Genomic DNA, 22,234 nt, shown 5'->3' with positions numbered 1-22,234 from the left:
GAAGGCTGGAGCAATGAAAACCAGGATAAAGAAGTTTTATAAGAGATTACAGTTAGATAAGTCTTTAAATCCATGGGAAATAAAAGTGATTTCAGAAACAATGGTTGATACAAGTTCCCAAAGATGAACCATGAGGAGTGTAACGCCCAAAAGCTCTGATCGAAGTCAACATCAAGTATCTGAGGGCAAGTTTTTTAAAACCAGTACGGAGGAGTTCATCTTCTCAAAATCACTCCTGGGCTCACCACATATTGAGAAAGATGTTATCATGATAACATTTTCATATCAGCGAATATCGATAATTATCACAATAAATATCAAAGCATTGTTTTATTTATATTTAAAGGCAGATTTTTGGTCCTGAGGGAACGTTAAAGAAACCAGACCATTTGTTAATTTGTATCTGGATCTAGTTCTCTGATAAGCTTCTTGAATCCCTCATTGTTGATATTGCTGACAGGAAGCAGGTATTTTGTGAAGATGAGACTTTTGTGAAGTTTTAGCTTGTAGTGCAGTGAATGCATCACGGTTATTAAGTGTTCAGTTGTCCCCTGGTCGCAGTGGACATTAAACGTGTTCAGAGTGCACAGCAGTAGTTGTCTCTGTGCTCTTCCTTTACCTGCACTTGAGGTCAAAATTATTAGCCCCCCTTGTGAAATCAGATAAAACCATTGATTTCTCCATGAAAATGACAATTAAAAACAAGTGTTTACAGTTAATTTGTTTCCAAAATAACAAAGTCAAAATGTACACTATGTTTGATTTTGATATTTTATTGATGCAATGAATTGAAACAAGAAAAGGTAAAAATGACACGTCCAAAATTATTAGCCCCCTGGCCCTAAGTAGTCAATAGTGCACCCTTTCTGAGCCACACCGGACAACAACCTCTTCAAATAGTTCTTTACAAGGTTGGCACATGTCTCTTGAGGGATTTTGGCCCATTCTTCTAATGTAAATTGTTCCAGCTGGTCCAAAGTACAGGGTTTCTGAGCATGAACATTCACTTTGAGCACCCGCCACAGATTTTCAACAGGATTGAGATCTGGGCTCTGCACGGGCCACTCAAGGACCTTGGTTTAGGTGTCCTTTAAGAACTGTTTTACCAATTTTGAAGTTTGCTTTGGGTCATTGTCTTGTTGGAAGACCAAGCGCCGACCTAAGCCTAGACTAAGAGCAGATTTCTTCATATGATTCCTCAAAATGTCAACATAACTTTCTTTTTTCATGATGCCATGCACCCAAACAAGGCTCCCTGAGGCTGCAAAACAGCCCCAAAGTACGATGCTCCCACCACCATGTTTAACTGTAGGAACAGTGTCCTTAGGGTTGAAGGGCTCTCCCTTTCATGGTCAAACATGAACAACATCCATGTGCCCAAAAAGTTCCATCAGAACAAAAGATGGACTTCCATCAGGCGTTTTCTACCACGCCCAGGTTTGTTTCTAACAGAGTTTGTCTCCTTGTACTTTGCAATGATGCAACGTACAGCTGTTCCAGACACTGTAAAACGCCTAGACATGACAGTATAGCCTCCCCCTTATTATGAGCCTCCGTTATCTTCTTTCTGAGCCCAAGACTGATTTCCTTTGTCTTTTGCATTGGTTAGTATGAGTAGTCTCTCTCAATAACGTGTTCAAGTGCCCTGTTTGGAGTCCCAAATTGAGTAAATATAAATGCTGTTTGAATGCTCAGGTGTTGTTAGGAAGCAAATTGACCGACAGGTGTTGGTTGGAAACCAGCTGACTGCACAGGGGTGTTTTGAAAGCAAAAATTCACATGGGGGCTAATTCTTTTGACTACTCCATTTTTCAATATATTTGATATAAAGCTATCCTAAAAATTTGTTTTACATTCTTAAATGTACCAAAGCTACTAAGGAAGACTGAATGTTTGCTTATATCAAGTTTTATCAATGATGCAAACATTGGGCAGAATGTAAGGGAAATGTTCCAGAATTCCTGGGGGGCTAATAATTTTGACCTCAAGTGTATATCCTGAAAGTATATTTAATGAAGTGTATTAAGTTAATAGTTAACGCAGAGTCGACACAGTGTCAGAAAAACAACTCTGCTTTGAGCCTACCTCTCACCTTGCGAAATGATTGGCTGTTCAGTGCCGTCTTCTTCTTCTTCTTCTGTCTAATGTTGGGTGGCAACTAGTGTTTAAGGCACATTAGCGCCCCCTCCCTTTCCAGTGGTTGGGGAGTGTAATTACAGGCGTAGATATATCAAATTTGTATTGACCATTTGTTATATTAATATTAAGAATAATCATATCACCATAATTATCATTATCGAATTATCGCCCAGCCCTACATCTCATCATTTTTAGGAGCTGATTCCCTGACTATTGCTTTGTCTGAACATGGTAGCCAATCTTAAAAACACTACAGTACTCCTGCAAAGACACACACGTCACTTTGTATCTTCTGAAACCCCCAATTTGAAGAAAAGCACATACCATGTAGCATATATTAAGAGGAGCTTACAGCAGAGAGGTGACACCTGCTCCAGAGGAAACTATGCTTACTGTGCAGAGATAACGGACACATGTACGCACACTTGCGTTGGCTTGTCAGCTTAAAACAGCTTATTCTCTGTCCGTCCGTCTCTCTTCTTCCTTAAATCCCCGACACAGAAGCGCTCTCTAAACCTCCATGTTGACTTCACTGCAAACATAACAGTGCACATGTCCTCTATAATATTTACATTTTAACTACTTACCCTGCACTTTTAACATGCATATAAGCTCTCCACCTCATCCCTCCTCTATGCAAGTCTCAGGAAAAGGTAACATAAGCAACAACGACTCTTTGACAGCTGGGCTTCATGAAGGGTTCTGTGTGATACCCTCAAACGCTTCACCTCAATGGAGCCTGTATTTTCAATAATTATTAAAGGCTTTTCTTACAGTCAGCATTTCTATCACTAATTGCAGCAGGATATAAAAACAACTCAGACATAAGTTGATTGTGTCATTTACATAAGCACCTTGTTTGAGCTGGTATGAAGGTCTTATGAGGAACTAAGGGATATTAAAACTAATCTGAAAGAAGAGTCTGAAGTGCTGTAAGTAAACATAAGAGTGTGTATACAGTGTGTCGTAGAGAGAAGTGAGATTGTTTAAATTGCACCCTTGTGTCTGATTATCTATTTTTTTTTTTGCAAGAGGAAAACAGTAACTTTAAAATGACTTCAACAGCTTGTATGCTGGTGAGAAATAACAAAAGTGTGAATTCAAAGCGCCGTTGGCCTAGCGGTCTCAGTGTGCGCCCCATATACAGACGCTATAGCCCTCGCCGCAGAGGTCACAGGTCGATTCCAGCCTAGGCCATTTACTGCATGTCTTCCTCCACTCTCTACTCCCCACATTTTATGTCTCTCTTAAGCGGTCCTGTCCATTAAAGGCAAAAATGCCCCAAAAATATATCTTTAAAAAAATGTGTTCATTCTAAAGGTGTTGAAAGGTAAAGATGATCAGATTTATTGATCTACGTTTGGGAAAGGCTTCCATAAAGGGTACTGATTGTGTGTTTACCTTTTGTTGTTGCAGTACCAGCCTTTTCCTCTGGGGGCAGACCACTTCCTCCATCTTTCCAGTAAGGGTTCAACTCCAGTTTGTGCAAACCAGCCTGAAGGGGACCACAAACACACACACCAACATTTGAATCATTTCACTAAATTGTCGACAGCACAACAGGGTCACAAATGATAAAACTCAGACCCAAGCATGTTGCATACAGCAATTGTGCTGAAACACAAACACACAACTAGGTATCCTGCTGTCCAAAAGGGAGAGACCTTTTTGATCCTGGTAAGCTGAAACCTGGTTGTCATACAATGTGCAATCTTCGCAAGAACAAACACGATCTCCAGGTCATGTCTCTGTAGGTCATGCAGCGTCAGTATCTCAGTACCTCGTCCATGGGATTCTGCCATCTGAGGACACCATATTCATGAGGTAAACAAACACAAACATGCGAGCTCACCTGTTCAATGGCTTGAGCCTTTGCCCTCTCCTCCTCTTTCAGCCGCTCTTTCTCAGCCCTCTTCTCTGTTGTAGAAGTGGTTCTCATTGCCAGGAAGTCAAAGGTCATCCACTCGTCTCTCTATGGGATAGAGAATGGTGTGAATGAGTGAGTTTGGTTCTACAGCAGAGGAAGCTAACGCTGTAGGTGTCTGAAAATCAATATTCAGAGGAAAGAGAGAACTTTCGAAAATGCTACAAGAAAAACTATTTTTATTCCACGGTGGATTCTTTGTTGTAAGTGAAACAACTTCAATGAAAACAGAACTAAAACTTTAAACAGTGACATCAGATTGTAAAAAAATATTATTATTATTTATTGTACTTAAAGTCGGCTCAGGAGGTTACCTGTTGGACATTCTGTGCTGGGCTTTGGTTGCTCTCCGGAGGCTTGGCATCATCAGGAAGCTTCCAGGCTTTAGCAGGTTTTGCTTGTGGCTGAGCCTCAATCCACTCACCATCTGAGTCCTGACAGACAAAGAGAGGGAGGGGAGAAAACATATAAAGAAAAATGTTGAGCACTTTTTCTTATTTTAGTTATTGAGAAGTTTTGTACTGTGATTCAGACCACATTAAAAGGGCTCCTGCAGTGTAGTGTGACTTAATACCTGTGAGCTGTCACTAGAGCAATCTCCTGCTTCAGCTGTCTTCTTCTCCTTCTTGGCCTTTTTCTTCTTCTCCTTTTTCTTTTTCTTCTCTTTCTTCTTCTTGCTCTTCAGAGAGCCCTCCTGTAAAAAGTTCAGATGTCATCAGTTACATTTTTTTTCCATTGTGTCAAAATCGGACTGAAGAGTCGGTCTTTGATCAGACAACTATACATGCAGTGAAAACTACTTGTCTTGAATTTTTTGAGCCCAAGAGCCACTATTATTGCAGATCGTCTAGATGTGTGTTTACTAGAGGAATAATTGACTACTATAGAAGACATAATAGTTGTTGTCATCACTAACATTATCACGAATGTATGTCTTTTCCTACTAGGATAATTGATTTATAAATGATTCTGTAGCAAAATTGTAGATGGTTATATTACTGATAAAATTTAGATTATGCTTCAAAGAACAAGAATGTTTCCACTACAAAGGGAGTAGAACTTCTGCATCTTGCTGTCGACCTGCAATGTAATCATCCATATTTAGTGGTAAAGTCAAATCTAGGTAGATCACCATGGTTACTCATGCTGAACTCCTAGCCTGCTCCGGGGCAGGTTATGTTCAGGATCAGAGATCAGTTTGTAGAAAACTCCACCCACTGACCAATCAGCTCGCTCGATCACGGAGTTCTGTGAGCTGACTGCAAGGGGAGGGGGGAGAGATCGTCAGGACACTGATTTGATTTTACATCTAAGATGCTGATGACAGTTATTTATTTTCTTTCCTGACATCATACTTAAACAGAGTCTAAAATAAGCTAGTCAGATTAAGTTGTTATAGGACTACTGCATTATATATAAACTGCGTGTGCTTATCACTTTGAATTAACTTTGAAAATAACTTTAAATTCTTCATATTTTTCTAATGTCAGTGCAGTGTTTCAAAAATATGTCAATGTGCTGACGGCAGACTGTCCGTGTCTGTGATTGGTCATATCTTGCATTCTCCGCCCCGTTCATGTGAACGCACTCAGGGTAATTCTATATTGACTCATCATGTTGATAACCAGCTTCGTGTGACAGCTTTGCGCCATTTCCTTTGTTAGGTTCAGTGAAGCCGGATCAAGAAAAGATATCTGGGATACATTGGACTTGCTTCGTAGTACACCCCTCAGGTTGTACCCCACGTCTTGCCCAGTAGCAGCTGGAATAGCTGCAGTCCCCATGACCCCAATAGGATAAGCAGTATAGATGGATGCAGGGATGTTGTTGTATTGCTTTAACACATTTTACGTTGGTTGAGACAATATGCAGAGCTTTCAGTAGATCTTACTTCCTCTATGTCCTGAAGCCTCTGGTTAATCTCAGGCAGCATCCAAGTGTCCTCCCCTCTCTCCCTCTTCAGCTCCTTCCTCCTCTCTTCTTTTTCATACTTCTGCTTGGCCTGATGGAAACAAGATGGATAACATTAGTAACACTGATAATGGTGAGGGTAAACAAGCTTTTGCAATTTCAGAAGACCTTTTAACATCAGTCCAGTTGAGCCAAAAAGTCTCTGTGGGCTGAAACTGAAGCGCTGGTAAGACAAATGTGTGTATTAAGTCAACAGAGAAATGTTGCTCATCAGGAAACCAATAATAAATAGCTAAATTCTACACAAATGAAAACATGTACTTGTTGAAACATCTGCAGGTAGAAGCTTGTATGTTTGATCATGGTTTACTAAGCATCATTATAGATTATGACAATGGCTGTGACACTGATGAGTCATTATGAGCCAAATCCTCGTTAAACAGAAGAAATCAGACCCAGATACACTATTTGCTTTGGCAAGTTAAAGTACAGGTGAGCCGTGCAGATAATGTCTGAACATCCCCAAGTGCCCATCTACAGGAAACCTCATTAGTCTGTATCACCTGCCCTGTTTTAGTGTGTGGGTCTGTGCAAACACAGTTGCATGGCAAAGAGATAAAGCATAATTAAATACCTGTGTGCATACGTGATTACAACAACGAGCCTGTCCTAATCTTCACGGTGGATGCAGTGTATAGATGCAAGCAGGACATAAAACCTCTGCAGCAGGTCTCCTATCTGCACCTGCAGTGTTTGTTCTGTGCTATCCTCCATGCTGCTGAGCAATATCCGCCTGTGCAGCAGACAATGCCTTTATTATCACAGACACGACAGTAAAGACACAGAGGTGCTATTAGCTTTTCAAGTGAGGTAGAGATACTCAGTTTCTATCACTGATAAGTCATTTTAGACAACAAGATAACGAGTTCAAGCAGCACCTCAACGTTACAGTGACGTTAGCTGTTAGCCTGTTTAGCTTGTTAGCTGTCATCCGGATGGAACATCTCTGTATGAGACGAATATGACAACACTGAGGCTGACCTCAGCAGAGTTACAGGATTGTTCAAAAGGAGAGCTTAAACCTCATACCTTCTCTACTGCCTCTTTCCGTGCTTGTCGTTTACTCTCCTTTCTTTCTTCGATGCTGCTCGTGCTCTCGAAACTAGCCCCGAACGCCGCCATGGCACTGTCGTCAATGTTTTGGTTGATGTCGCAAAGCGTGGGTGTTTACGGCAGTCGGGGATTTGTGGTTCTTGTAGTTGCAAAAACAACGAAATTAGAATGCAATAGCATTTAATGCTTTAAATCAGGGGCGTCAAACTCATTTCAGTTCAGGGGCCACATACGGTCCAAGTTGATCTGAAGTGGGCCGGACCAGTAAAATCATAACATAATAACCTATAAATAATGAAAACTCTAAATGTTTCCCTTTGTTTTAGTGCAAAAAAAGTACAAGTCCATCTGAAAATGTACACATTTAATGAAATATCTTTGAACAAAAACAGCTGTTGTATTTTTTGCCATGATGAGTCTCATAGTGGACCGAATATTTTACTCTTTAAGCCCTGAAACCTGCTGCGAACACAGCAAACACACAGGTTACCCATTCACCTGACACATAGTGTGATTTTTACTGCAAAAGAACAGATAGATTATAATAATGAACAAGGCAAAATTTAATATTTTGGACCCCTCAGCTCCAGATTTAACAGTTTGCTTGCTGGACAGTGTTGTATGCAAGGGGTGTAGTGCTAGTGTTCGTAGTTAGTGGATCATCTTATAGTGCTCTAAAAAGTCTTTATGAATCTCAACCAGAATATGCAAACAGCAAGTAATCTATTTTCTCACTTTGAGGGAAAAAGTCCCTGAAAAAAATCACTGTTCACTTCAGGTACGCTCCATCAGCACTATGATTGTAACTTTTTCACTTTGCAAAGTCGCTCTGCAGGCCGGATTTGAACCTCTTGCCGGGGGGGCCACATATTTGACACCCATGCTTTAAATGTTACTTTTTGAAACGTGGTTGAATGTATTGGGATGTGAAAAAGGTGTTGAAAATGCTAAACCAAAGTTAGTCTAATGGAAAGGGATTTGGCCTTGGACCCCTGAACCCTTCAGACCACAACCCAGTCCCTATAGCGGTCCATTCTGAAAACAACTGTGGCAAACTGCATCAATATAGAAGTATTATGTAGACATGCAACCATACAGCCATCTTGTCTTAATTATAATGACTGGGAATTACTTTTAATCACAGGAAAACAGCTTAGTATAATGTATTGATGCTTGTCCATTCCATATAATGAGCACAGGAAAAAGTTACCCTTTAATCAGAATCAGAAACACTTTATTTATTCCAGGGGGGATTCAGTCATTACAGTTGCTGTGTACACAATAAGCTATACAAATACAATAATGAACTATGTAGAAAATAAATACATGGTTGAAGTCCCCGGGGATCAGGAAGATGGCACACTGGTGGTCAATCTGGTCTTTACTACAAGGTTAAAAGATATCTGGCATTTTTTATATAAATAATATACTATAAGATTTAATATTGTATTTGCATAGCTATGTGTAAACATGTTCTAAGGCCTGTTATTTCCATTAATATAACATTACAGACATGCAATACATGTAGGAAAAGCATAGAAAAATCTGTGGTACTTATAGAATAACCAGATGGCAGAGTGTTTTATTTCACAGCTATATGTATTAATATATTGCTATACCAACAGTTGCTCCATCTCATCCCAAACATAGATGGTTTTAGATTGAAGCTTATGCCTGTCAAAGTCTTTTTTTGCTGCTGTAAAGTGTGAGAGCAAACTAATGTCTAAAAAGTAATCCTAAGTTTTAAGATTTCCCAGAGTTTGAACAAGCCAAATCAATGGAAAATTCCCTAAACCAAAGCAGCGCTACATAGACTTTACATTTGTTCCTTTATATTTAATCCTAGCTTAGTTTGTGCCTTTATATACCTTTCTAGGTGTTAACTGAAATGACTTCTTTACATGGCACAAATGTCTCCTGACTCCTGGGAGCAAAAGATTTAAAATGTTCTGTAGTCTGTCAAATCAATGGGGAGGCATATCTTTACATTTTAATTATTCCTCCAAATGTCAAACCTCCGACTCTGCTGGGAGATTTAGCAACAACAATACATGAACAATAATACTGCTACACACAAACACATATTGCGCACAAAAGAATCTCTCTCACAAACACACACACACACACACACACACACACACACACAGAGCGCATGCTGCTTCACCTTAATCAATAAACCACTGTCAATAAAAGCCAGGAGTCATCTCTCACCTCAGCACCACAATGTGAGAGTCTGTGTGGGTCCCTGAGGACTGAAGAGCCACAGGAGTAATTTACCAGGAGCCGCTGACCAATTACCGACCCGCACAACAAATAACCACACTACACTCCTCCGACATCAATACTCCATTATCCTACTATTCATTCTGTATTAAAGCCGGCTGGTAAAACTTGTCTGGTTAATATGGGATGTTATGTGAACATGTCTGCCCAAGCAAGAGAGAAAAAAGGTTAGAATGTTGTACTGTAATGTTCCCAAATTACACTCAAATAAAAATGAAATGATAATTGGCTGATCATCATTTAGTCCAGTTCTAAATCAGAGCGGTGGATACACGTAAACAGAATTTGAGCCATATTAAATGCCATTTAACATCTCTTTTTCATTTCTTTATTACATTTTCATTACACTGTATTTAGAGTTTAATTTGTGTAGTTCTAGGAGGCTGAGATGACAATGAAAAAACAGAATCCTCAAGCAAAAACTAACCTTTATAAGGCACAGTAAAAAATAACTGGCTTTCTCACTTTAGTGTTCAGGACAGTGTGAAATAAAACCTCAAATTTTGTGCCAAATTGGCTGATGGTCAGTATCTGAGAAGTACTTAAAGTACAAACACTTCAGCTGCTCCAGAAGAAAAAAACATGTTGTCACAATATCATAAAACTGCACTCTTTGTTCAGCTACAGTATAAACTTAAATCAGCCTTTAAATCCCCATATTAGACTTCTCTTTAGTGTGCTATATTTTCAAACAAGCCCATCCAGACGAGAAGCTAAAGCCCATTTCATGAGTTCAGGCTTTTTTTTTGTCTGTCCACTCTTGCTGAAACACAACATCATACATCTGATGAAGTACAGTCAATATCTGTATAGATCAATGTAAACATACATGGTTTGGACAGGAATCAATATGAGGTGCTTCTTCTCTTCTGTTTAGACGCATTGCCAAAAGAAATTTACTTGAACGTGAAGAAAATCCTCCAGAACACATCACACACTGTTGCCTCTTGACCCTGTATGTAATTTCACCCACAACGGAAGAAACAAAGTAAAAGATAGAGAATCTAATTTGTGGTCTTCAGTAAAGCCTATGCACTCTGAAAGACAGCAAAGAAAAGCATTGGTTATTTAAATAAGTAAGGGGAATGCTTACATCCCTCATCGTCATGAAACTAAAACAACTTTGTTACAATAAATGTGTGTAGGATTTTGGAAAAATGGCAGAATAAGACCACAGGTGGATGATCACATCACTCCCGTTTAACCAGCTCCCAGTATGGTTTAGAAGTGATTTCAAGATTTTGCGGATCACTTTTAAAGCTCATGTAGGAGCCATTTGTTTAGGCATTTTGTTAACCACCAGATGGTGGTGTTTTCCTTGACAGTAATATATTTTTAATGTCTGCTGATGTTCACCAGGTGTATAAATTAGGGCAGGTAAGCCCAGTCTTTTGTTGGAAGGTGAAGGGAGCACACGGTTCTTACCACACATGTATGCAAGCTGAATCAACAAAACTGGGCTATGTAAGTCACATTCATTTCACCGCAATAAATGGGAACATCACACAAATGGAAATCTGTTTTTTGACATCAATTTAATTACTCTGTATTCAAATATGCGTAACAGCCACATCACCTCCCAAAGTGACTGGAAAAGGAAAGGCCAAGGACAGTCACTACAGGTCACCTTGGCGTTTCTCCCAGCTTGACACATGTACATTGAGATGCCCCCTCAGAGGACTTCTGAACGTCCCAAACACAAGAATAGAAACTATAGGGAGCACAGTGCTTGCTTTGACGACCCTGAAAGGACCTGCCTGAGGACATCAGCTGAGTCAGCTATTTCTTTTAAATCTCTTCTTCAGACATTCTTTTATTGGTGAACCTTTCAAAGTCTTGCTTTAATCTAAACTTTTAATTCAATTCTAAAATTTAGAAAATATTTTCAAAGAATTTGATGTCTTGAAGAGTTATTATAAAATGTTTTTCATACCTTTTAAATTTGTCTTAATTCTTACCTTTGATTATGATTCTGTGACCTGCCTGTTTTATTTTGCTGTCTTATTGAAGCATTTTGTAACTTGGATTTAGAAAATTGCTCTATAAATTAAGGTTATTTCATTACTGGACTATTCCATCCCAGTAATTATCAAGCCGTTAAGATGTTTGTTCCAACCCATATATCAGATGAGATAAAAGAAAGCCAAATCTAAAACGTGGCCTCAGTTGGCTTCTAAACTAAGTGTTTACACTTGAATGTGTCACATCCATATACTTTCAAGAAAAGATACAAGTGCATGACAAAGAAAGGTAATATCAACTTTTATTTGATGACATTTCTGTTTACTTCTCTCCTCTGAACTTCATCGATTAAAAGATACCAACGTTCTTGTTTATAAAGCTGAATCATTGTAAATTATGAGCGTGTCACGTCCTCCTTTTCTAATATAACACACCAGTTCCCCTGGTCATGGTAGCTGCTCTGCACCTTGACTCCAGCCACCTTCCTGCACAGCTGCTCCAGCTCCCCCTGCTGGAACACGTGGTAATAGCGATGAAAAACGGGCGCTGGGGTACTTTCAGACTCGGATTTTTGGTTAGCGGTGGAGGTCTCAGCGGTATCTATACTTGGAATGGGTTTAGAGTCTGGGTTTGTTGCGGGGCAGGGCTTTCCCAAAGTCATTTTGGTTTTGTCCTTCTTCCCACCTTCTCCTGATTCTTCCTCCCCTTTCTTTTTCCCCTCCTTTAGATGCCAGGGAACTAAAAGGTCCTGTGTATTGAAGGCTGTGCGGTTAGTGTGCACACTCAGTTTGGCTTCAGTCACTTTGTTAACATCGTGTATGCTGTCATCAGGCCTGCAGTCGTTCTGTGAGTGCTGACTTGATTTCCCATGAGGCTCCTGGCTGTCCTCTGATGTGCTTTTGACGAGGCTGTGGTTCTCAGGAGACTCCTTGTTCTGGTCTTTGAGGTACTTTGACCTCTGCTTGTTGTACTCTTGTTCAAAAGCCCAGACATAGATGAGCGCTTGACCTCCAGGCTTTAGAAGTCTCACCAGCTCCTTCACTGCTGCCAGCCGTCGGTCCTGCAAAAAACCCACAAAATATTAAGTTGGCCATTCCCGTCATGTATCTTGAGTAACCCTGTGCACTCAATACTAACTCGGCGAGTAACATTCAATCTGAATTTATGTGTGCTTTGTAACTGCATCTGAAGTTGTGTAAATAAATCCAGTTACGACGATACATTTAATAATAATTTAAGTCTTTTCTTGCAGGTCAAAATTGATTTGAACCTTTTCTTAATTTAACAAATGCACAATCTCAAGTTAAGTGAAATGGTGTCACCAAGTATCAATCAGGAATTTAAACTCAGCACTTTCTGGTCCATTCAAATCAATACAGATTAAGAATTTGGAATTTGCCCCAGATTTAGATTTACAGGCTGTTCCAAGAGCCACAACTTCAGGAAGGCAGCTTACCATGCCCATACATTCAACTTCAATGTTCCCACACTATCAAATTGAGCCTAACTTGTCCAATTAACATTTGAATTATTTTGCTTGTTTTTTATCTTATGTACATCCATCTTTTGGAGTCGTTTTCTTTATATTCATTCAAATAATCTTTTATAAAAATTCAGATTTATTCAATTGCATTTTTACAGACTCGCCAATAACATCTCTCTCAACCCACATGGTACATTTTGGACTATTCCTTTTTGGAATGCTCCAAGTACTAAAGTTAGGTCTTAAAAACCATGAAGTGAATGTTATTAACTTTAGCCCAAAAGGATCAGCAGCTGTGTTAGTGTTTAAGTCTGTCACATTATACTGAATTGCATTAAGTTTAGCTCTGGACATTTTTTTACATAAAGGTCTAACCAGAAGGGTAGGAGAGTAAGAAATGCCTGAAGTACATGCCATTTTTTCAGTTTAAATTTACAGTTTGAAGGTCCTGTGAGATTTTTGATTTGCAATGATCCCTCATCAATACCCCATGGACAAAGGAACATGTCCTATCTTTCGTCCTTTACATATGTTAGTGGTGTTTTCTGATATACATCGTATCCTGTTTCATCATATTTTATTTATACTTTTGTTTTACAGAAAGATTATATCTCATTGACAATGTTTAAGGGAAACAAAAGTTGTTTTTTCAGCATACTTATCTAACTCCTAGCCTTTGTCTGTGTGCATGTGTGTATGTGTGTGTGTGAACAATGTGTACCTGAGTGGAAAAGTGATGTATGACAGCAATAGAGATACAAGCATCACAGGAGGCTGCTCGCAGAGGGACACTAAGAGCATCAGAGACAAACGCCTGGAAACCTCTCTCTGCACAGATTTGGACAAGAGCACTGCTTCGGTCACAACCAACCTGAAAAGAGACAAAAGAGACACACAAGTGTACAAAATCAGTCACAGATGGAGACACCGGTGATGTTAAAAAAATGGAAGTCTGGACATGATCACAACAAGAAGGCCAAAATAAAAGTCATGTATCATAGTTGCATGTTCTGTGTGTGTGCATGTGTATGTGTATGTGTGTTTGTGTGTGTGTGTGTGTGTGTGTGTGTGTGTGTGTGTGTGTGGTAGGGGTTGACAGTAATGTTAATTTTCAACACAATTCGTCTTGTGTGACAATTCAATCAAGCTTCATAAGACCCCTTCCCCAAAGAGACAGAGGTGATAAAGCAGTGAGAAAAATGGAGGCACACACTAAGATCCGTTAATGACTCACACACACACACACACACGAGGCCAAGCTTTTTTCATTTCAATTAAAACTGCAACGGTTCAGAGTGTTAATCTGCAATTGGAGAGAGAATGAGAAAAGAAAGGGTGAATAAACTGACAACAAAACAGAAGAAGAAGAGAGAGGGGATTAAATGTAAGAAAGAAATGAAAGGAGCAGGTTGAGTTCAGAAAGTTAACGTGTGACTTTCGTTTTTACAGAGTTCTCACAGTGAAGACTTATCACAGTTACAATCAGAGACAAGACAAGAAGTTAACATGCACCTCAAAAATCCTAAACATAAATATCTCAGAGTAAATACATAAACACAACATTTAGGATATAAGAATGGAAACTGAGCTAAGGCAAACAAAACAGCAAAAAACACAGGCCTCAGCACCGATGATATCACCCCGTCTGGATACATTAGTTCAGTTTATTTAGCTAAAGATTGGATGTCAACTTGTAAGACGACTTAAAAAAACAAGCTACTGACAGTTCCCCTCAAAGAATAACAAGCTTGTTGTTGTATCAAGTAATGGCCAGCTACACTCACACAAGGAGCAACAACTGAGTGACACCCACTTAAAACTAGAAGATGTTTTTCTTATTATCACCCAGCTGTGGTAAATACTTGATTCTGATTGGTCAAAACCTCATAACAATGGCAATTAATTCTCAACAGCAAAACTAGAGGACACCAAAGACAACCTGATCACACACGTATCAAATCAATCCACAGAAAGAAGTCCAGCATATTTTACCATCGACTGTTGACACTGTGGGAAAAAAAAACATCCACTTACTGTATATTCTCACTTATTTATGCAATATACATTAGAGAAAAATGATGCAATAACTTCATAAGCTAGATGTATTTGGTATCATTTTCCCACTAAACAGAGCCAGGCTAGCTGTTTCCCCCGTTTGAGTCTTTATGCTAAGCTAGGTCAAAAGTTTGGCTTCAGCAGTTTAAAAACATTTTTTCTAAATGTCTAATCATTTATGTTTGCATTTAAGTGTGAATGGACAGTTGTCGTACATAGTGGCTGAGTCAAACCCCAGATACAAGTCTTATAAAGTTATTTCATAACTGAAACTCTGAAGGAGCACCTGCTTGTCTATGTGAAGTACCACCAGAGGAGTTATACACCATTTGTTTGCTATTTCCACTGCAACTGACTTCCATACTGTGAATGTGAAACAGCCCTTGCAGTTTGGACTTTTTATAATACATGAATGATTTATGTAGTAGTGTGGCATTTACATTTAGATCATCAAAGAAGCAGTTTAAGAAAAAAATGGAACGGAAAAGAAAGTCCATTCAGGGATCCATGAAGTATCACAGAATTACACACAGTGTAGTAGAACATAATGACACTCACAGCAATCACGTCTGGGTTGACACCCAGATATTTTCCATTTCCACAGCCCACATCAACCAGCACGCTCCCAGCGGGGAGGGAGTTCAGAAACTGACAAACACGAGGCCAAGGGGAGTGGCGAGTGCTGCTGAAGTTGGGAGGCGATAGCGTTGTACACCTGATGCACATACTCCTCCTCCAGGAGGGCTGCGTCGGCATGGGAACAAGGGAGCGAGGGGGGTGGTTGTGAAGATACAGAGGGAGGTGATGGAGCCCCCTGACTGTCACAGGCTGAGGGGAAGGCTGGAGAAACACAAGAAGGAAAGGGGGTTTAGTGGTTATTATGAACAATGTACTCTGATGTGTGGTGAGTTTATGTGCTTTCTCTGTTTCAAATGTAGGTAAATGTAGGTGTCATCTGCGTAAAAGCAAACTACAATGACAAACTGTCCAAGATTGAACCTGAAGGCAAGCGGAGGGAAATGTAAAGGCCCAAGGATAGGACCCTGAGGAACACATGAGAGGCACCAAGGCTGCACAGTGCAACAAGCAAGAATGAAGGATAATGTTTATACTGCTAAATGCAGCTGTGAGATCTTATATCATATATAATCTAGCCATTTCCTATGTTTATCTGTTTGTTGTTGTTGCTAGGGTCTGAGAGAGAAACGTAATATCAAATCCTCTGTATGTCTGGTGCATACTGCAGTTTTGACAATAAAGAAGACTTTGAACTTTGATAAAAACTGTAGCATAACAAGTTCCTCAAGTTGGTATCAAATAACAGGTAGTTACAACTTTTGCTTATGGGATAGGTTCAACTTTCTTCGAGACTTTGGAAATAGCGCTTTTGATATCAGTCCAAAAAGTGAAGAGGACTGACATGTCTAGATCAGATTTTTGATGAATTGCTGCACTATGATATTCTTTCAACTTGCTGGTACTAACACCAGAAGGGAGAATACTTTCACAAATCTACCAGGTGGTGATAAACCGGGAGTATTTACAGGATCTACCTAACAACACACCTTCAAAAAATGGTTGACCAACATCTAACAGAAGCAAAAGAGTCTTTTGTTATCAGTCACATTTTGCGTTTCAATCTGCAACTGCTAGATTCTTACCACAGTCACACGGTTTGTGTCTTATCTTGCGGAAAGTGAAAGAAGTGCGAGTGCCCCTCTTGCTCAGAGTGAGATTGCTGTGGGTCCCGAAGTCAGCTGTTGTATGAGCAAGGGATTGTGGGTCGCAGGCCGGCACCATGTCGTATTTCCGAGGAGTGATCCTGAACGAGAGATAAGAGACAGCTTACTGTTGTAGACAAACTACTGGCAGGGAAAAAACCTGTACAGTTGTCGTATGTCTTGCGAACACCAGAAAAATTTAGAAATGACCAAATCCTGAGTCTGACATTGTTCTATTTTTATGTGTAAGGGGATTTAAACGTGTAGAAAAACTCCACAGGCAGACTCCCGGAGAAAAGGTCAGAGAAATTCAATATTTCTGTGCTCTCTCTCTCAATGGAACGGCGGAAGAAAAGAACTGTCACTCCTCTGTCGATTGACTTAAAGCTCAAGTCAAGATAAATTGACTCCACCCGACAGAGTCCAGCTCACCCATGCGTCCAGAGGTATCTGCTCTCTCCTTTCATCAGCAGGAGGCTCCGTGCCGGCAGCACCACAGGAATGAGGCGGCCATCGGGATGACGGAACTCCATTACGGACTGTAATTACACAAAAAGAAATAGTAAATATTTAAAAATGAGGACATTTAGACATCTCTTAACAACAATGATTTAATGCAAGACACTTCAAAATAAATTATAGGAAAAAATGTTATTAGTAGGGAAATCTGATGTTGTTTTGGTTCATTTTCTCTACTGATACAAAAACCCAGACTGTACAAACACATTTTAGCTCCTTGATCTCTCACTAACAACCAGCAGAAGAATATCTTCGACATTGGTATTTGATCCCAATGTTTCCTTACAGCGTGTAACAGCATGAGCTCTGCTGGGAAATTACATCCACACAATTTCTAAACTGCATCTCCCTGAGTTCTGACAGCAGGAAAATTGGATTTTGTGAAGTAGAGGGGTGTGTATGTGTCCTCGTGTGTGTGTATGTGTGAGAGAGAGAAAGACAGACGGGCAGATAAGTGTTTGTGTAATATTGTGAAAAGTGATGTACATCCAACTCCAGCAAATGATCAGATCTTTGCCTGAAACCATAAACAGAAATCTCTCACAGACACCAACATGGACGGACACACACACACACACACACACACACACACACACACACACAACACACAAACACACACGACAACTATGCTGCTCCCATCTGTTGAGTATAGCCAATCAATGAAACCGGTGGAATGTGACTAAATCGATGGTGATGCTGGCAGCTACGCTCGACTACAAGACTATTCATCAATCTCTGACGCTGACACACACACACACACACACACACACACACAACACACACACACACACCACACACACACACCCACAACACACACACACACACCACACACCACACACACACACACATTTCTCTCCTCTCTCTTTGCAAACACAAACAGGCTCAACGAACCCAGAGTGTACTGAAATTAATACAATCCCAATTTAAGCCAATGGGGTGTGATTTGAGGGTGAGAATATCTGATGCATGAATAAACACTGAACCAGTTAACTAACTGTTAACAACAACACGTTAACTAAACGCTTGATACACATTTAAAGTCAAAAACATTTAAAAAATTATTCATTAAGCTTTTTAGTTCAACATTTCCAAATATTGTCTAAAATATGACTCACATTTTGCCCCCTAATCATAATATATTATTTTAATTAAATATTTTAATAAGGGTTTAATCACAAACTATTTGCTAATATGTCATTGATTTCTCAGAGTTTAGTGTTGTAAATAAGTATGGTGTTCATGCTGAGGGCTCGATAAACAGTGTCCGTTCTGGGCACGTGGCAAGTATGTCAGCAATCATCTGGCACTTGTGATCAATGGACCTCTCTGATGGAGCATCTAGTGTGTCAGAGCTGCTCTGATGAATATTCAATTCATTTCACTTATTCGAAAGGGACAATCCATTTTAAACATGGTTCATCACAGAGCCTGAGGCTGACTTGGTGCAGAGTACATGGCATGTGCTAGTTTTAACCTCTAGTCCCGTTACATTTACAGTTTAATTAAATGAACAGCAGAAGGTAACATAAACCCACATAACACGACCAACACGACACTACATGACACTACATAGGGGACAGGGGAACTTTCACACTGGGATTCTATCTTTCCCTCTCCCTTATCTGTCTGCCTGTCACTTACTCTAAGTCTTCCTGTCCTATTTAGTGACTAACCATAGACCTTTCTGAAGTACCTGAAATCCCTTGTCTCATAGGTTTCTCTGGTTCGCTGCAGTAGACACCCTGTTGCTGTGGACGTGCCAGACTCCAGCTGCTACAAATACTACTATGCGTCTCACCACTACCATCTCTCTATATCTCTCTATTCCTCTTTCCAAACCCAACTCGGTCTCAGCAGATGTCTGTCTAAAATGAGTCTGGTTCTGCTAGAGGTTTCTGCCTGTAAAAGGAAGTTTTTCCTTGCCGCTGTAACTTGCTAAATACTGCAAAGTGCTCTGCTCATGGTGGACCAAGATGAGATCAGACTGAGTCCTGTATGTAAGATGGGACTGGATCTTAACCTGTCTTGATGTTGGGTCTTTGTTAATAATATTACAGAGAGCAGGAGTTCCTTTCAGCTGTGACCCCTAAAAATATAGGTGCCAAAGACTTGCGACCCCCACTGTCCCTCGAAGTGATTTAAATGTGGCTTCATTAGGCTGTTCTTCAGAAAATTTGCCTACCTATATGAGCATGTGGCTGTGTTTTCCTGTGCTGTTATGAATTAACCTATTGCTACTGAGGCTTTTGATAATCAACTGTTCACTAACCCTAAACTCATCTGAGTCATCTGACAAAAAGAAAGGCAGAAAACTCGTTACATTTGTATTTACAAGGTTTTATTTAATATTTAGCAACTATTTTTGTTGACATTTTTTAGTATAATGGGTAAAATGTACTATTTTTAGATATCTTAAAAAAAAGGAAACAACAAAACGACAGGAAACAACATGAAACGACAGGAAACAACATGAAACGACAGGAAACAACATGAAACGACAGGAAACAACATGAAACGACAGGAAACAAACGGGACACGAGGACATTCATCTTAGAACCTTTGTCTTGCAAAATGTAGGTGCCTCCACAGTAGTGTAATTTAAAAAAAACAATATAAACAATAAAATAAAAATAATCAACATGTAAACAAAGAAGCACAAATCCATTACAACCACAAACAACATGTATATCCCTTTACCAAATATAAACACAAAAATTCAACAAGCTAAAATAAGTACTGCTGTAGTTTGCATTCAGTGGGCAATTGATGGTCTCTGACGTTTCCTTGACTGATCTCTTTGAGGCTTTAAATCACTCGTACTCTCTGTCTGTCTGTCTGTCTGTCTGTCTGTCTGTCTGTCTGCGTACATGCCACAGATGCTGTGACAGATGACAGCTGATTGCTAATAGACCCCCTGAGTTTCTCACAAGTGAAGACAGATTGGTGTTCATCAGCAGCAGTCGCCCTGCAGAAACTTAAATCAGCGTCACAGCATCAAAGTCAGACCACCTAGTCCGAGCAGGAGCAGCCACACCCCACTGTTTCAAAAGGGAAATCTGACCCTCTATGTTTATTGAAGCAGAGGACAACCGAGGCACCTCTAACAGTCTCCAGTTATTGTATTAATAGAGGGTCAAAGCAAGAGAGACTATGACATAGGAGGGGAAAGAATGAGACGTGGGACAAAAAGGTGACAAAATGTTCTGAGCCAATCTCAAGGACATCAGATCACACCAACTGTTACACACACTCCTCTCCCCCCCCCCCCCCCCCCCCCCCCCCCGAGATTGATGAATCACATGGATGGTCAGTGAGGTGACGGCTCATTTGATTGATCAAACTCTGTCACAGGAGGGCAGATAAGCCAAAAGACAACATCTAATGATAATATGTGTCCATTTACAACCACTTTTTACTTATTTAACATAAGACCAACACTTTTATCCTTTAAAAGAGTAACTTTCAATTTAATCTTTGATGCATGAACCTTGAGTTTCATCTATCAATATTGGCTACACAGCTTATGACAAATTGTATGGTTGGTTGGGTGATATGGGCTGACGACTTACCTGTGCCCCCAGGCTCAGCGACATGATCGTGTCCTCAAAGGCAGAGTGGGTGTCCACATGAGGAGGGATACCTAACATTATTTGAAACAAAAGTTTGACAGAAAGTTAGCTCAGTTACAATGACTAAATCCAGCTTTTCTCTAAGGCTTGACAACATTGACATTTTTAAAGATGCGTGACACTCGTATTCTGACAGTTGATGAAAATTTTCTATTAATATGTTGATGAGATTTTTTAAAAAGCATAATTCATAAAAATGTAATTTTCAAAATCCTTAAGTAAGCCCTGCGAGGTTTGCCAGTACCTCTAAAAATATAGAAAAACAGATGGGAACCTGAGGAAAGCCTTCTATAATGCATGACAGAAAGGTTACACTGCCACCCTGTGGTATGAGTTATTACTCTCCATGTGTGTGTGTGCCTATGTGAGGCTCAAGGCTATGCTGCTTTTCATGCCTGTCTCAAATTCTCTCAGGATTAAATAATAAACTTGATATGGTATTGATGGGAAGCACATATGTTTTAATGTTAATTATGAATGAGATTTTTTTTTTTAAATCAACATTGCATAGTTTTTGTGTTTTGCCATGTGTTTATTTTGTCCATATGGAGCAGTCAGTCAAGATGTTACAGCTTTCATAATAACTAAGGCTCACCCTGTCCGCACTCATACTGGTTGACGGTCAGCTGGTCGGGCATGACGTTGATGAGTCCACTCTTCACACATCTCTCCAGGACAGGGAGACACTCCTGAGGAATACCTAGATACACACAAATACACACATGGACTGACACTTATTGGGGAAAATAATGACAATATGATGTAGAAAAAATATCAAAAAAGCTTGTGATGTCACTATTTTGTGATAAGAGATGCCGTCATTATGAACACAATGTTACATTTTTTAAAACTTGTGTGAGTTTAAGGTGAAATTAGATATGCTGGGTTGTTTTACTACAGTATGTACACTACCAGTCAAAAGTGTCACTTTCTCATACAATGTTTTTTATTTATCTTAATTATTTTCAACATTGTAGTTTAACACTGAAGACATCAAAACTATGAAATAATATGGTTTGGCCATTATATGGATTACAACAGTAGTCAAATAGGGCTATCCATTGTGTACTAACTCTACCTCTGAACAACACAACTGATGGTCTCAAACACATTAAGAAGGCAAGTCATTCCACAAACTAACTCTTGACAAGGCTCACCTGTTCATTCAAACCCATTCTTAGACACCTCATGAAGCAGACTGAGAGAATACCAAGAGTGTGCAAAGCTGTCATGAAGGTCAAAGGGGGCTACTTTAAAGAATCTAAAATATAAAACATATTCTGGTTTGTTTAACATTTTTTGTGAATTAAATAATTCCATATATGTTCTTTCATAGTTTGATGTATTCAGTATTATTCTACAGTGTTTAAAATAATTCAAATAAATACAAACCCTTGAATGAGAAGGTGTTTTCTCAACGTTTGACTGGTAGTGTACATACATGATTCCATCAGTTAATTGGAATTGTTAGATGTACGATCATCTGCTTGACAAC

At 39.6% G+C, this 22,234-nt stretch overlaps 2 protein-coding genes across 2 annotated transcripts in view; both read right to left on the bottom strand.

Moving 5' to 3' along the window:
• The window catches only part of cwf19l2 (CWF19 like cell cycle control factor 2), a 32,002-nt gene extending 24,810 nt beyond the window's left edge, over positions 1 to 7,192 (bottom strand). Inside the window, 6 exon segments of the mRNA XM_034701838.1 lie at positions 3,541 to 3,634; positions 3,992 to 4,111; positions 4,378 to 4,497; positions 4,638 to 4,757; positions 5,955 to 6,065; positions 7,064 to 7,192. Of these exon segments, the coding sequence (XP_034557729.1) occupies positions 3,541 to 3,634; positions 3,992 to 4,111; positions 4,378 to 4,497; positions 4,638 to 4,757; positions 5,955 to 6,065; positions 7,064 to 7,156 (658 nt within the window). The 5' untranslated portion in view covers positions 7,157 to 7,192.
• Positions 7,193 to 11,615: 4,423 nt separating this feature from the next.
• alkbh8 (alkB homolog 8, tRNA methyltransferase) overlaps positions 11,616 to 22,234 on the bottom strand; it is a 13,139-nt gene continuing 2,520 nt past the window's right edge. The window contains 8 exon segments of the mRNA XM_034700380.1: positions 11,616 to 12,392; positions 13,537 to 13,686; positions 15,429 to 15,563; positions 15,565 to 15,710; positions 16,532 to 16,692; positions 17,024 to 17,130; positions 20,680 to 20,750; positions 21,335 to 21,439. Of these exon segments, the coding sequence (XP_034556271.1) occupies positions 11,727 to 12,392; positions 13,537 to 13,686; positions 15,429 to 15,563; positions 15,565 to 15,710; positions 16,532 to 16,692; positions 17,024 to 17,130; positions 20,680 to 20,750; positions 21,335 to 21,439 (1,541 nt within the window). The 3' untranslated portion in view covers positions 11,616 to 11,726.

The sequence above is a fragment of the Notolabrus celidotus genome, chromosome 14, assembly GCF_009762535.1.
Source record: "Notolabrus celidotus isolate fNotCel1 chromosome 14, fNotCel1.pri, whole genome shotgun sequence".
NCBI classification, from domain to species: Eukaryota; Metazoa; Chordata; class Actinopteri; order Labriformes; family Labridae; genus Notolabrus; species Notolabrus celidotus.
This window is presented reverse-complemented; position numbering and strand designations above follow the sequence as displayed.